This window comes from Parastagonospora nodorum (genome assembly GCF_000146915.1).
Source record: "Parastagonospora nodorum SN15 chromosome Unknown scaffold_11, whole genome shotgun sequence".
NCBI lineage: Eukaryota > Fungi > Ascomycota > Dothideomycetes > Pleosporales > Phaeosphaeriaceae > Parastagonospora > Parastagonospora nodorum.
This window is the reverse complement of record NW_001884559.1, coordinates 773,417-788,405: the sequence shown is the minus strand read 5'-3', so window position 1 is coordinate 788,405 and position 14,989 is coordinate 773,417. Positions and strand designations below refer to the sequence as shown.

At 52.4% G+C, this 14,989-nt stretch overlaps 8 protein-coding genes across 8 annotated transcripts; 2 read left to right on the top strand and 6 right to left on the bottom strand.

Moving 5' to 3' along the window:
- Positions 1-707: 707 nt before the first annotated feature.
- SNOG_07625 (hypothetical protein) lies at positions 708-1,217 on the bottom strand (the record flags this gene model as incomplete). The annotated part of the gene is made up of 2 exons (XM_001797907.1): positions 708-1,052; positions 1,119-1,217. The coding sequence occupies 2 exons, from the start codon at positions 1,215-1,217 to the stop codon at positions 708-710; spliced, it is 444 nt and encodes a 147-aa protein (XP_001797959.1).
- A 1,873-nt stretch (positions 1,218-3,090) lies between these two features.
- SNOG_07624 (hypothetical protein) lies at positions 3,091-3,296 on the top strand (the record flags this gene model as incomplete). Its single annotated transcript, XM_001797906.1, has 2 exons — positions 3,091-3,182; positions 3,212-3,296. 2 exons carry the CDS (start codon positions 3,091-3,093, stop codon positions 3,294-3,296), a joined length of 177 nt encoding a protein of 58 aa, XP_001797958.1.
- A 766-nt stretch (positions 3,297-4,062) lies between these two features.
- Positions 4,063-5,563, bottom strand: SNOG_07623 (hypothetical protein). The gene is made up of 4 exons (XM_001797905.1): positions 5,039-5,563; positions 4,836-4,978; positions 4,587-4,785; positions 4,063-4,523 (listed from the first exon to the last, which is right to left on the bottom strand). The coding sequence occupies exons 1-4, from the start codon at positions 5,463-5,465 to the stop codon at positions 4,204-4,206; spliced, it is 1,089 nt and encodes a 362-aa protein (XP_001797957.1). The 5' UTR covers positions 5,466-5,563; the 3' UTR covers positions 4,063-4,203.
- Positions 5,564-5,830: 267 nt separating this feature from the next.
- Positions 5,831-7,073, bottom strand: SNOG_07622 (hypothetical protein; the record flags this gene model as incomplete). The annotated part of the gene is made up of 2 exons (XM_001797904.1): positions 5,831-6,231; positions 6,263-7,073. The coding sequence occupies 2 exons, from the start codon at positions 7,071-7,073 to the stop codon at positions 5,831-5,833; spliced, it is 1,212 nt and encodes a 403-aa protein (XP_001797956.1).
- A 500-nt stretch (positions 7,074-7,573) lies between these two features.
- On the top strand, positions 7,574-8,350 carry SNOG_07621 (hypothetical protein; the record flags this gene model as incomplete). The annotated part of the gene is made up of 1 exon (XM_001797903.1): positions 7,574-8,350. One exon carries the CDS (start codon positions 7,574-7,576, stop codon positions 8,348-8,350), a length of 777 nt encoding a protein of 258 aa, XP_001797955.1.
- Positions 8,351-8,559: 209 nt separating this feature from the next.
- On the bottom strand, positions 8,560-10,191 carry SNOG_07620 (hypothetical protein; the record flags this gene model as incomplete). The annotated part of the gene is made up of 2 exons (XM_001797902.1): positions 8,560-9,889; positions 9,940-10,191. The coding sequence occupies 2 exons, from the start codon at positions 10,189-10,191 to the stop codon at positions 8,708-8,710; spliced, it is 1,434 nt and encodes a 477-aa protein (XP_001797954.1). The 3' UTR covers positions 8,560-8,707.
- A 1,405-nt stretch (positions 10,192-11,596) lies between these two features.
- On the bottom strand, positions 11,597-13,621 carry SNOG_07619 (hypothetical protein; the record flags this gene model as incomplete). Its single annotated transcript, XM_001797901.1, has 1 exon — positions 11,597-13,621. The coding sequence occupies one exon, from the start codon at positions 13,619-13,621 to the stop codon at positions 11,597-11,599; it is 2,025 nt and encodes a 674-aa protein (XP_001797953.1).
- A 639-nt stretch (positions 13,622-14,260) lies between these two features.
- Positions 14,261-14,911, bottom strand: SNOG_07618 (hypothetical protein; the record flags this gene model as incomplete). Its single annotated transcript, XM_001797900.1, has 2 exons — positions 14,261-14,568; positions 14,623-14,911. 2 exons carry the CDS (start codon positions 14,909-14,911, stop codon positions 14,261-14,263), a joined length of 597 nt encoding a protein of 198 aa, XP_001797952.1.
- Positions 14,912-14,989: the final 78 nt, after the last annotated feature.

Below are 14,989 nucleotides of genomic sequence, written 5' to 3'. Positions count from 1 at the left end.
GGTATCAAACTTGCAAGGTCTAGGTTGCCGAGGTCACACCTGGGCTGCTGATAGCCCATGATAGTGTAGCATGCTTCCGGCGTACAGGGTACTGCATGGAGAGCCCTTCAATTTGACGGGAAAGGCGATTTCCTTTCAAGAGGGATGTAACATGCCCTCCAGGCAACCTTGTCAACTGCAGCCCACAGTCCACCATTCGCCACGGTGCCAATATCCGGATGGAAAGAAAAAACAGGATTTGACTGTCAACTGTCGGTCTAAAATTCCGATTCAAATGAGCGGATCGACATATATGTGTTAGTGTTGCGCCGTCTCCTGACTTATGGTAGACTTCGATGACTTCGTGATAGTGCGGCGCCAATTTGTCCCACCTCCGCCATTTTCGTCAGCCTTGGAACAATACAAGTCCTCGCTCTAATACATGTACGGTTACTTATTACTGTATATACAGGGACTAACAGAACATAGTTTGGTACGATATGCAGCGGTCACCAGCTCGCATTAGCTGCTGAGGTCTCTGTTTCCATCTCGTGATATATTCATTGAGCAACAAGCCAATTGGAGACACAATATCTATTGTAATAAGGCATAAATCGTACATCGACCTTTTTTTCTCTATCAAAGCCCAAGAAAATACCCCATATCGCCACTTGACCTTGGACAAAACAAAATAAGTGCTATGAATGCCTGCATCGTTGACGACTGTCCTATGGTTGTTCCATATAACGAGCGTCACCCCACCAAGAGTTTGCATCCCAAACGCCGAGGTTTGTGCTCGTTATCGTATCGTTATAAGCGCCATAGGTTGCATAGTATGTGTGTGTATCGTCCGCGATCATGGGTGCTACTGTTGGCAGGCCGCCGTAGAATGGCAGTGGGCCAGGATACGTCCCTCGCTGTTCCGGTTCTTGACGAAACTCAGAACTCTGCCTGCTCTCCACCTGTTCTTGCTTCAGCTCCAGAACAGAAGTCTGAACGCTCTCCAACATTTCATCATTCTCCGAACTAGGCGTCGATATCGCCGTACGTGGCTGAGTAGCCTCTTCATGGAACTACATTGTTGTCAGAGCCCGGACACCTGCGCACAAACGCGGCCAAACGTCATCCTCGCTACGCACCATCGTCCAAATCCCATCAATAATCCTCTGGTCTTCTACACTCGCACTATCACGATAGATTCTCAAGAGCTCTGTAGAACGACGACACAGCTCGGTCATGCTGCATTTGTAAGCCTCGAGACTCAGTGTATACATGTCCCGTTTGCTTACGTCTTCAGGCGATCTTTGCGAGGCATAACGTAGTCGCAGTTGGATTGAGTCGTTACACAGCGTTCGCATTCAGGCTTGATGCCATCACATCTGACCTTTTGAACTCGGCACTACAAGATTTTATTGTCAGTGGACATCCGAATCGACGGGGTCTTAAGGATTTCTTACTGCAGTACATGCCCGAGCAACCCGACGTCTTGCAGGCGTCGTGTGCTGCCCCTGATTTTTTGTTGGCAGACGTGGTATGGCAATGGTGCGCCGGGACTGAGGTACAGATGCCATATTCGAAAGGACGAAGACTTCAGAGAAATAAAGATCGAAGACAGCTGCAGCCCGGATGTTGTTTGAAGATTTCTCAGCCAAAATCCGGTCAACCAACAAGAAGGAAGTTGAGGACCAGTTAACCGCGGAACGAACGATACCCTGCTGCAACGTTGCGGGATAGCATCCCCATGTGCAACCTCAAGCCCTTGTCGGATTGCGACTACAAACAACTCTAACCATACCCGTATGCCCCATCTATGGGGGTACGAACTGCAGAGTCGATGAGCTTGAGAGTACAGAATGTCGAGTTCAAATCAACGAGCAAGAGTCGCAGGTGCCTCCGCCCGGGCATGCTTCCCTCCCTGGTATTATCAGCCAATGGATGTTTACGAGAACCTACACAGGCCGCATCATGCCCAGGATCCAGAATAAGGAAGTAGCATTCGGACCGAAGTCTGCTTAATTGTTTGATTACAAAACAGGATCACCCATGATTCCAGACTGCCAATGCAAAGCACGCGGCGGCTCGTGGAAACTCGAGGAAAGCACTTCCCCGCCAATCATATCAAACCAACGCAATGTTAGGGGTGCTCGTGTTGCATCACTACTTCGATCTCTTTACATCTGCCCGATATCTACGTACATGTGTGCACAAGTAATTTGGCTACTTTCTGCATAGCGCAAGGCCATTAAGCACAACAACCAATCGCACTACAAAATTTGCCACGACCGAATTCAACTTTGGGCTCCGGATACCATTGTCAGAGATTTTAATGGAGATAGCAAGAGTCTTGCTGGGAGCCCAGGCCTCTGAAAGCTACATGCTGTTCACGTCCATTGAGAATGAGGCGCGCTTATCACTTCCTCTCTCGAAACACATTGAATGCGAAGACCGTGGATACTATCGATATTCACCCTGGCTTGTTACTGCATGAGATGCGCTGTCGGAATAGGATGCTACGCCCAATCAGTCATACTTCACGACACCTATGTCAGACAAGGCCACTCTCGTATCGAAACTTCCTCCTCCACCGTCCTGTCCAATTCCCCATCAATCGTTGCCTACCCATCATAATATGAGAGCTTCAATCATCTCTGATTGATTGATAAAATGAATACTGCACGTCTTGCGGCCATGAAGAGCAGTGGGTACGATTGGACCCACAGATGCAGAAGAGTAACACGGCAGAAGCTTGGAAGCTCGGAATGCATCCCGAAGTTTTAAAGAGGAGAAGAAGCGACAGAATCGACTCGTCATAATGGAGGCAAACGCTCCCGAGGTCTCCTCTACTTGGACGGTTTGGGTCGGGCTGTGCGGCAGCTCTGGTGGGTCGACGCGCGCCACAAAAGACTACAGCACATTGTGCCTTTGCGAACGGATACCACGTCTCATACGAGGCCACACGTACAACTTTGCCAGAACTGCGTTCCGCGAGCTTCAGCAAGTGTCCGCACTGTTCAGAGCTCGCGTCCAGCAGTTGATGCCAAGTGAACTGTGGCTTCGTACAATTCAGAACAATTTACTCTCTCCAAGAGCTCAACAGTATCAGCAGTCATCATGCCACGTATGATTACTGGACTGAACAAGGATCTTGACCAAGAATTGGAAGACTGGGGCTTTGCTTTGGAGACAGCTGCCGAAACATGCAGGTGTGAAGCTGTCGATCTACTTGCCACAGCTGGGGCTCATCTTCGCGCTCCAGATTATCTGTCGATGTCTTCCGACACGTGTCATTTCCTGAAGTGTGCACCGATCAACAGTGAAGCTAGGTATGCATGAAGTGCAGGATACGTCGTTTCGAGGCAAAGTATTGCTCAACTTCTAGGCATCGCCCTCTACGAGCTCATAGGATGCCGGCGTCGCGATCCGGATTTTCGAATATGCTGAGCCATCATCTGGGAAATGTTCCCTGGCTCTCTGATTTGCGGATTACTACGGGTGACGTTCCAGCCTATCGCACATGGTGTTGTGTAACTTCCATCGTTTGTTTTGCATTCTCGTGCTCTCCGCGGGGTTGTTGAACATCAGCCAAGAAGACGTGAGCTGTCAACGATAGTCGCCTTCGCGCACCTGCAGTGCAACACCCTACGGTAGAAGGTGCGAGTGCGGTGTATACGCTTCCTCCGCGGGGCAACTACTTCAAGGTATTCCATCAAACAATCCAAGATTCATGGGTAAGCCAAGCATGCCTGCACACTGCTATCATGCAAGCCGCGCGACCATGCCGATGCGCTTCCGCTTGAGAAGCTCAAACACTTTCAATACCTGAGCAACTTCCTAAAGCGCGTCTAGCAAATTTCCCTGCTTCTGTTGTGTAACGACCTGCCTCTCATCACACCACCAACATCGTATCGAGATCGGCGGTCGAATCGAAAATGCCAAGGACCGCCGCGACAATTTGACACGGAACGACAGACCCGGCATTGAGGCATGAGCTTGAACACACCGACACGTACCTGCGCACAACATGCTTCACTCGAGAGTGAAAGAAATACTTAGGCTGGAACAGAGACTCGTTACCACGAAATTCGGAACAAAGTTCATTAAGTACAGCGTCATACATAACGAGATCACATCCGTGTAAGCACTTAGAAGGTGTGATGAGCACAATGAGCCATCGCATCGACCCCACTTCAGGCTGCCGTACCCCCCTGGAACTCAACATGCGCCTTACTTTTTCGCAAAACCAAACGAATCCTTCCTTTGCCACACCAGCCCAAGAGCAATGTCTTGCGCCCACAGCGGCCAATTTCGCAGCCCGGTTTTACTTTCCTCTGACTTGGGGACGACAAGTCTCCCGCTCTTTCCGTTCAAAACTTGCTTGACGACCAAGTCGCTCACATTGGTCGGTGGGTCAGGAACAATACCAAATTTGGCAATAGTTGCTTCGTTGCCTTTGAGGATACCTGTTTGATGCCATGACGGATGGACGGACGTAAAACATATGCCTTCTCCACCGGGGTATCGCGACAAACACTCCGCACGTACACCTGAGTACCATGTCAGCTGACAACTGTTGCGTATACGAGTTTTCAGAAGACGACATAACTAACCTTCACTGACATAAAGTGCGCCAACCTTGGAAATACAGTAGTCCAACAGTCCAGGCGCTGCAAGGAAAGATGCCATGGATGCAATCGTGACAATATGGCCCTTGTTCTTGCGCAACATCCCAGGTAGGAATTCACGAATGAGGGTAAGGTGCGAAAGAAGATTGACCTTGAGGAGCTTTTCGCTCTCTGCATTTGACGTCTGAAGGTATCGTCAGTTATACGCAAAGATCGCTTAGGTCGTATACTGACCTCAAGCACCAACTTTCCCGATCCAATTCCGGCGTTGTTGATCAGAACCGTCGCATCTCCATGAGTTTGCAGAACCTCCTTGCACAATCCTTCAACGCCTGAAGCATCTGTGATGTCGCATTTGTAAAAATGCACGTCGGGAACTAAGAAGGTCAGTATCTACTCATTCGGGCCTCAGCTGGCCCAATGTCTTCCACACTTACTACTAGACAACTCGGGCGGGAAGTCCGCAACATCCAAGACCACGACACGAGCATGATTGGCAAAGCTCTTCACCATCTCGTATCCAAAGCCCGAGCTCCCACCAGTGATTATCACCAGCTCTTTCTTCTCTGGGCCGAATTCAAAGGGAGCGCCGGGCCTTCCAAACAACTTCCAGTTGTTCCAGGCTAGGCTGTTTAGTGCTCCATTGATGCGCCGCACCACACCCAAGCCGGTCAGTACCTTGAGTGCTGTGATGAAGACTGCAAGTCTTGCAACGCCATTTTTCGCAAGAAGATTGGTTTGGAAAGGGCCGAGGATGCGCTCTCGAAGATTGCTGGGACCACGCGTGAGGAGGTACAAGAGAGCGCCGGTTAGGATCGGTTCCGAGGCGGTTTCTTTCAGCGTGGAAACGACTTTAGATGCCATGTTGTGCTAGCACAGGAGGGAGTCAGAGTGGTCGATGGATGAGATGGTATCAAGATGCGAGGTTCGTTCCTATTCACATGGCATGTCGAAGACAAGTGAGATCGACAAAGTACTTACGACTCGTACATAGGTTGGCTGCGCGCCGAGGCACAATTTTAGTCTCTTCAGTACGTTTGGTACTAGTTGTTATTGGCCGATCCCCCGCACTATTCGCCGTTGATAAAACGAACCCTCGTGAAGCTAAATTTGTTTTAAGAAGTACCTCGGTACATGTCATTCACAAGGTGTTGAAGAAATTATGCTTTGAATTAAATGGTTTACTGTGTATACTCACATCTAAAGGCCGCCATACCTCCCCGGTCCTTTCAAAGAGTTTTCCAGTCATATTCAGCCAGCTTTGCTTCCTCTGCCTTATCATCGTCCGGCAACAACTTGTACAGCTTCGTTTTACTAGCCAACCACAAGGATAAGTCTCGCAACTTCATGCCCCAGCCTGTCTGCGGAAAGGCAATCTGGGGGAACCCTGGCGGCAGGTCTTCGTTTTTGCTGTATATCTTTCGAAAAACCGCCTCGTAATCGTCTAAAGCTCCCGGAACCTCCGCGCTGCTCGCTATCTTTGATAACTCGCCCGCCAAGTAATATGCACTCGTGATTGCGAGCGAGGTTCCGATTCCGAATGTGGCAAATGCTGCGTCGCCGAGTAGGACGGCGCGTCCGACGTGCCAGATGGGCAGCTTGACTTGTGCGGCGCGGGACATGTAGAAGTCTTTGGACGTGTCCATGCCTTCTAGATATACGCTCGGCTTCCCATCCACAGCCCTCAAAGTACTCGCGCAAGACGCGCTTTTGCGCTCTCGGCCCATCATCCATGGCTTCCTCTACGACTGGATCACGGATGCCACGCGCCGGCTTGGTGATACACATGTACACGCCAATGGTCGAAGGGTTCCTGTGTGGTCGTGTCATGAGCGCGAGGCCATTGGTGGTGGTATACCAGTTCCAATACTTGGTGTCCGTGGGCCGGCTTGGGATGCTGAAGTACGCAATGTACTGACCGATGAAGTTGTAGCTGCCCTCTAGGGCTGTTTTGTCTAAGATCATCGAGCGGATCTTCGATGTTGAGCCGTCGGCGCCCACAATCAGGTCGAATGTTTCTTCTTTCCCGGAGTCGAAGGTCACGGCAGCGCTCTCAGCCGTCTGTTCCACGTTCGTGACGTAGTCGCCATATACGTATTTGACGTTCTCGAGCTTCTCTGTCGCATCAAGGAAAAGCCCACACAGATCCGCTCGCAGAATCTCATAATCGGCAGTAAATGCATCGCCCTTGCGGAATTCTGCAATCAGGTTTCCTTTGCTGTTCAGCATTCTGGTCCCCAGCTCTGTCGTGTCGCGCGCCCGCACAGCTTCTTCGAGCTTCATTTCCTTGATGACATTAATAGCAGCACCTCGAACGTCGATCGATTGACCGGTTGGTCTGGGAACGGGCGAGCGCTCAACGACTGTGATGGAGGTATTGAGACGCGTTCTCGAAAGCCAGTAGGCGAGACATGGCCCTGCAATGCCAGCGCCTGAGATTAAGATCTTGAGGGGTGAATTTGAGAGCGACATTTTGCTACGAGAAACTAGAGTCGGATACATGATGGGGTGTGAGCTGGCCTAGGTAACTTATATATCACAGCTGGTTGTGAGACGTTGATGCATGTCGAACCTGAATATCGTCACCTGAAGTCGACTCGGGTCAGAACAAGCTCATGGCATCCCATGTCTAGCGTTATAATCGAGGATGAATAGAGCTTGGTATGTTCGCAGAAACACGATCAAAGAGGAGCGCCCAGGACACATTGACGTTAGCGCGCCTTATCGTGACAGCGGGCCAACCACAGACGTGCGCGTCGGTTGTGGAGGTTAGGCGGACAGCCCTCGATGACCGACCCGAGTTGTAATTTCGCCCGAAGTTGCTCTGACCCGAAGGACCAATGCGAACACGTTCAGCTCCACCACGCGCAAATCGGAGGTTGTGCACGCCGTTACCGGTAAGAACCTTTGGAAACGATGACGTCTCATCTGGCACTGCTTCCATCAACAGCATCTATTAACCTTATACTATCATGGCGCGCATCTTCATCACGGGATCATCAGACGGCCTGGGCTCTCTGGTAGCCAAGCGCCTCGTCGAGAGAGGCCATTCGGTAGTCCTGCACGCCCGCAACGAGCAACGCGCCAAAGACGCCAACGCCGCATGCCCCGGTGCAGAGACCGTCGTGACCGGCGACCTCTCCAGCATATCCGAAACCAAAGACATTGCCAACCAAGTCAACAAGCTTGGTACATTCGACTGTGTCATCCACAATGCCGGCCTATATCGCGGGCCTATCCGCAAGACAAGCGATGGCATACCCGCACTTGCAGCTGTCAACTCACTGGCACCATACATCTTGACAGCGCTCATCAACCGGCCCAAGCGCCTTGTCTTCCTGTCTTCTGGCCTGCATTACAGCGCCTCGACCAACATGGACGACCCTCTCTGGCTCCAGCGGGGCGAGAGCCAGTACGATGAGAACACAGCGTACTGTGCGAGCAAGCTGCACAACGTTCTTTTCGCAAAAGCAATTGCGCGCCGCTGGCCTGATGTCACGGCCAGCGCTCTAGACCCCGGGTGGATGCCGACCAAGATGGGTGGCGAAAGTGCCTCTGGCAATTTCGAAGACTCGATTGCGAGCTATGTCATGCTTGCGGAAGGGGAGGAGGCGGCGGCGAAGAAGAGCGGGTCTTACTTCACGCCGGGTAAGAAGGAAGAAAAACCACAGGAGGTGGCTGGTGATGTGAGTGTCCAAGACAAGCTCTTGAAGGCATGTGAGGAGTTCTCAGGCGTGAAGCTTGCCTAGAGTATCTGTAGACGACTCCATAAGTAATTTTGTATGGTAAACTGTGCAACGAGGGGGGCCCTCGTCGTCTCTTTTTTTTCCACATCGAATACACATGTTCAGAATGACACAAAAGTTGATCATACCCTTGATTTTAATAGAGCTTATGTGCTTATTTTAGAATGAGCGTGAACCTCTACGATGGGATCCATGTTGGCAAAAGATTCACGGCCAACTTTCATTTCGTAAGCTGTTCATATATGTTACATTGTATCAACTAGCAGTCCCTTGACACTGCCAATAGGCTACGAACACCGCCAACCTTCTAACCCGCGCCAAGCTATGCTACAAGAATCGGCCGTCACGATAGCAAACACTCTAATTGCAATTACCAAAGCTCTTGTTGCAAGACGCACCACAGTGGTCTGCAGTCGAACCGCACCAGCCGTACTGCGAGCAGCAGTTTCCGAATGGGCTTCCTGCGCAAGTCTTTCCACCAGTACCAGCGCAGGTACCATCGGTGGACACAGGCTTAGATGGGGCGGGAGTGCTTCCAGTGCCGCAAGTACCGAACGATCCGTTACAGCCCTGGCCGCAGTGGTCAGCGGTGCTGCCACACCAACCGTACTGGGAGCAGCAGTTACCGAAGGGAGAGTTTTGGCATGTCTTTCCGTTGCCAGCGCAGGCACCATCGGTTGACACGCTGCCGCCGTTGCCAGGGTTGGGGGCTGGGCTGGAGCCGCTCTCGCCCGAGGTACGGTACCAGTTCGCCTCTGGCTCGCCCATGCACTCGCCCATGGTCACACCGCGGTAACCCTTGGACTTGAGGTACTCGAGCATGTAGCCGGTCAGGGAAAGAGCGGTGGCCTCGTGGATGTCGTGAGCGATGGCAAGGCGGTCGCCAGACTGAGGGCCACCTTGAGTCTCGTCGAGGATGCGCTTGAAGTTGTCTTTGGCGACCTGAATGTTGGAGAGCTGGTTGTAGTCATCGGTGTCGAGGTCGAAGTATGAGACGACGTATCCGAGGTTCTTCAACACAGCCTGACAACCTTCGTTGCAAGAAGAGTAGGGAGGACGCATGTAGGTAGGGTACTTTCCGATAATGTTGCGAATGGCCATTTCGTTCTTGACCATCTGATCGTAGCGCTGAGCGTCGGTAATCTTGCTGAGATCTTGGTGAGACCAGGTGTGGCTGGCTACTTGATGGCCTTCAGCCACCATACGCTTGATAACGTTCGACCATTGCGAAGTGGTGTCGATGGCGCCCTTGCCGATGTTGATACCAGTGACGAAGAAGGTGGCCTTGAAGCCGTACTGCTTGAATTGGTCAAGCACGCGGTCGGTGTAGATGTAAGGGCCGTCATCGTAAGTGATAGCGACGGTTCCAGGAGTCTGACAGACGTAGACACCTTCGCCGCCGTATGCAACATTGCCCTTCTGGGGACGAGCGTCGTTGCGGGTGCTGGCGCCGGCGGGAGTCTTGTTGGCATCGCATGCAGGGCCAAAATCGATAAGACAGTCAGGGGCGTTACAGTGGTCCTTGGATGTACCGCAGTATCCCTATAAGAAAGTTAACGACTGACAATCGAACAATCCATCATACAACGTACTGCACCAGAGCAGCAAAAGCCTGCCGAGCATGAAGCGCCACCAAAGTCAGGGCCACAACGACCGTTCTGACCACCTTGACGGGTCTCCAACAAACCCCGCTTAGGGTTAGGAGCGTGACGAAGTACACGCGCAGCAGCAGGGGCTTTCAAGTCTGTGGGCAGACCAAAAATCTTGGGTGCACCAGGAATTCCTCCGTGGGCAGCCACAAGCGGCGCCACAACCGAAGCGACTAAAACATTAGAGAAGTGCATTGCAAGTCTTCCGGGTCGAGATAAGTATTAGGATAATAATTCGATGTAAACACCAAGGAAAGGTGACAAGGATGGGATGTAGCGAGTGACGACTGCGTGGCAAAGCGAGCGACGACGAGTGAAGATCTTGTGTATGCATGGCTGTTGGAAATACTTATACCGAGCCCTAAATTCCGGGCCGGACGGTTTCCAAGGAAAACATGGGCGCCGCTGTCGTGATTCCAAGACAGCCAAGAGCGGCGGCCTGTACAGAGGCAATGGAAATACGAAGGATGAGCGGAGTCGGCATCTATATCGCACGGTAGAAGCTCATTCGGGCCGCTTGGCATCTATGCGAAACATAGTCATGGATTATCAGCACCTGCAGTCGCACCGCCAACGAAATTGATTTCATGCTAAAACCATCACCTCCAGAGAGCACACAGATGTAGCATTCTGTTTTTCTATTAAGCACCCCAATCGCGCTGTGCAGCGCCGTGGTGTTGTGGTGCTGCCACATGCGCGAGCTGTCTGACCGTAAATGGCATGCTGCAGTAGCTGGGGACCGACCGCTGCGAGAATCTGCACGACTCCACGTTACCTAGTCAAGGACCAGTGATATCGATTTCAACGGCGACATGGTCTGAAAAGGGCCTATAAGGCGACTTACCCAGGAACAGATCAGGGGAATTGTGGTCCCATGCGGGTGGAAACGAAGCGGAATATGTTGTCCAAGATTTGCCCAGATATCTAGCGGCGCGGCGGACTAAGAATAACCCGGGCATCGTCCACTTCGTCAGCGACGGACCGCGGTTACGAGAGGTGGTAGAAGTCCGGTTGTTGTTGAGTGTACGAGGTATTATAGCTGAACGGTGCAGGTGGTCATAGTCTTACCCCACATGCGCTATTCTACTCCGTCGTGTTCTTCTCTGGTAGGTGAAAACTGGAGCGCCACAATATTACCCAAACGCCAACACTCGGAATTTGTAGGGCTAGCCGGTGGAGCCAGGTTGCAATTGGCTACGATGTGGTACTTTCAAAGGTCGATCGTATCGTCGGCCAGCTGAGGCTGGACATGTTCTGGATAATGCCAAAGACACTTCGATATGCGACTTACCAGAGGTGCTGTCCAAGTGCCAGGGATTACTACAGAAAGAATCTGCCTCGATGAATGAGTGTCAGTACGATGCAGGCTGCTCGCTGGGCTAGCAGCATATCAGAGCGAACAAATCTTGTATGAACAAGGTTGGCTGTGATCAGTATAGCAAAAATCACTCTAAAGCATACCATCACTAATGAAGGATCGGGCTGTTTCTATTCAAAAAGTTTCCATTAACAATCAGCAATCTAGACAAGGCCATGAATGCTACTGACCTTGGATGTCCGATCGAGATGGTGACTAGTTGAGCGCCAATCGTCGTACGGTCTACTGCAACCTTACACCAGCAGTCTTCAGCTTCTTCGCTTGCTGATCCTGTGCGTTACCAATACCGCCATGGCCAGCCTCAAGCGAACTCTCGGACATTTTCTTCTTCTCGGCAGCAACCTTGTCAAGATACTTCTTTGTCTTCGTGTTTCCGCTGCCCTTGCCGTGGAACTGATGACTCAGCTGTTTGAAGGCCTCCTTTTGGTTCATAGTGCGTCCGTGGTCGTCGACGTAGGTCAGCTCGACGTTGGGCTTGTACTCTTTGTTGAAGATATCGGCAAGCCTCCTGCTTTCGCTCACGTCGGCATTGGTGTTCGCCTTGCGGGCCCACTCCTCGCGTTCGCGGGGAGTCATGGTATTCCAGCGTGCAGAGCCTCGTTCGCGCTCGCGTCCCATTTTCCTCTGTCGCTCTGCGTCCGCCTCAGCTTTCAGCTTGTCGGCCAAGAACTTCTGGCGATCGCGGTATGACGTATTCTTATCACCAGCGTCAGTCCCGCTCACTATGCCTCGCTGCCTCAAAAGGGCAAGAGTAGCACCAAGTCCTTGGTCGACAGTCTTCTCGGCTTCAAGGCCAGTGTCTGTTATGCCAGTCGATCGCGCACGTGATACACTGCGGTCCCGGGCCTCTTCTGCCTCTGCTGCTTCGGCATATGATTGAGTCATGTCAACGTCACCATCCTCGTCTGCAGCTGACCTGTCGCCCATTGATTTGATACCCGCGGATAGGCGGCTAGACTTCCTGCGCTTGCTGCGTGCCTCGTCTTCGTCCTCACCGACGTTGGTGCCCAAGTTCTGCACAAATTCGGTGGTCTCATCAATGATCAAAGCCGAGTCGGCGTACTCTTCCGTCGTCTCCATGACGTCAGGCGTGCCTGGGGCGGAGGCCTCCTCGCGCAGTTGTCGTGCAATGTCTTCGGGTCGCATCTTCTTGCGCTTCTTGAGGGCCTTTTGTCGTTGCGCTGCGAGGTTGGCTTGGAGATCATCGTCCTCGATGAAGGATTCGTCGAAGATGCTCTTCTTCTTTTGCTTGGGCACCGCAACTTCACCTCCATCGATATCCATGTCATCTGCTGCGGCCTCCTCTACCGGGACTGTAAGCATCTCGTCCTCATCCTCAATGCGCTCTCTCTTCGCCTTTTTGGACTTCTTCTTCTTTGGCTTCTTCATTTTGACCTCAGAGACATCCATGTAATCGTTGGCTGGCGCTTCTTCTTTGAGAATGTCGAGACTGATAGCAACCTTTTTTGCCTTTGCAGCCGCCGGGGCATCGGCTTGGGTGTCTTCCACGGTTCGGCCTTTGCCATCCAATGTGAAGATCTTGCCCTTCTTGCCCTCGATCTCTTCGTCATACTGCGCCAAAATGGACTTCTGCCCTGACTCGTCCATGTCGTTCGGGTCGTATGCGCGCTTTCGCTTCTTCGAGTCGAGTCGCTCCTGCAGCCTCTCCTTGTCTCTGAGCGCCACCGCCTCGAGCTCGTCATCGTCTTCCGCGTCGACCGCTGTATCCTTGAGCACTAGAATCTGGTCTTCGTCGTCAAATTGGTCGACCTCGTGTCCCACTTTGATTCCTGCTAGATCGGCTTCGGTGTACTGCATGGCTTCGCGTGCCTGGCGCTCCCGCTCCTCGAGTTCCTTCTGCGTTTGCTCGGCCTTGGCAATCTTTTTTTGGCGTTTCTTGCTGGTCTTCAGCCATGCCAGGTCGTCATCCTCATTCGCCTCATCTGCAAGGCCTTTGCCATCGAGCTTGGCAAAGCGCGCGGCCTTTTCGCGCTCCTTCTTGATCGCGGCCGTACGCTCTTCGCGCTTCTTCTTGGCCTCGGCCTCATCTTGCAGCTTCTTCCAGTTGTCATATGCCGCCGCCTGGCGAGTGTCGATGGTACTTGCAGGCTCTTCGTCCGAGTCGTCGCTTTCTTTCGCAGGCTTGAAAGCCGGGCCGGATGTGTTGGGCGCAGATCCTCCAGGAAGAGCAGGTAGGCCCATAGATAGACGAATCTTGTTCGCCTCATCAATGGACAGGTCCGCCATGGTGTCGACGTGAGGAAGAGGCCCGTGTTAGTCGAAGGGACGTGTACAGGGTGAGTTCGCGGATCAAAGGGGCGCACAACAAAAGTCAAGTGTGACTAATATCGGCGCAACAAGGCTCCTGCCTTAAGTAAGTGCGCGAGATCTTGTGGGAGAATGGAGTTGGGTTGCACGACGAAGTCAATGTTGAGCATGCGGGCAAGTCGCGACTTCCGAACTTCTAGGCCAAGGCGCTAGAGCTAGCGCGCCAAGCGAACTTTTCGACAGCTACAAAATAATTCTACGGCTCTCAGTTTCCTTTTCTCACACAACGACCTGTGCCAGAGTTCCCGTCCACCTTCACGGGTGTGTTCTGGTTGAATGCTGGCAGTTCGTCCGTCCTCATGGAGCCATCTCTTTTCCATAGGTGTCAATTTCTGGACGACAGGTCGAAGAGTGAGTCGGCGCGATGCTAAGAAGCCTGAATTCGCCGCAAGGTTTGAGCTCGGTGGATGGCGCGTGCCAGGCAGACTGATTCCTGTTCCCTTTTGCTAGGCCGTCGGCCCATGATGCTTGGGACAAACCCAGTCGGCTACATACTGTTGCGCGTGAAGTGCGCTTATGCCCTGATGTACTTGCTCATTCTTGTGACTTGCTCCAACTCTACAGCAGCTTCAGATGACCAGTAACCTGATCTATGACACTCTTTGGCGCAGGCCCGATGCCTAGCACTGTTGCGCTCCCGCTCGCAATCTGTGTGCGCCCTGCGTCATGGATGATGTGCGCAACTACTCCCAGGCTCAGTGCCTGTGCCTGCAGCATTTCCAGCTCCTCCTCGCTCTTCACCTGCAGAGCCACCTTCGCCTGTCCCAATGATTCCCAGCGTCGTAGCGTCGGCGAGTTCGGTGCGGTGCGGAGGAAATGTTTGTAGCAGGCCAGTGTCGCATGTCCACACTGTGCGCCAATCTTGCCTGTCGCAGCATGTTAGGAAGCCTTTTTATGTGAGCTTTGCGGAGATGACTTACCCTTGGTCATGCCTAGATCTGTCCTTACGACCAGTACCATCTTGCACTCCTCGTTGTTGCCGTTGAATTCAGCCGGTGTGGTGTCGTCATCTTCGTCGTCGTCGTTGTTGTCGCTCGATTCGTCCGAGTCCATTACGGCCTTGTCCTTGCGGTCTGTAGGCAAGGAGACTGGGCTACCTCCAAACAGGCCCAGAGACTTTGCTTGCCCTAGCATGTAGCCAGTCACGCCAGCGAGTATAGCACATGCGACCGCAATGTTCGCCGTGGAGGGTTGTGTTGTGTCCTGCATGATGAAGCCGTGCTAGATGACCGAATGTGTGCTCTCAAAATACGGTACCTCTGTGTACTCGAAGTCTAGTCGCAATTG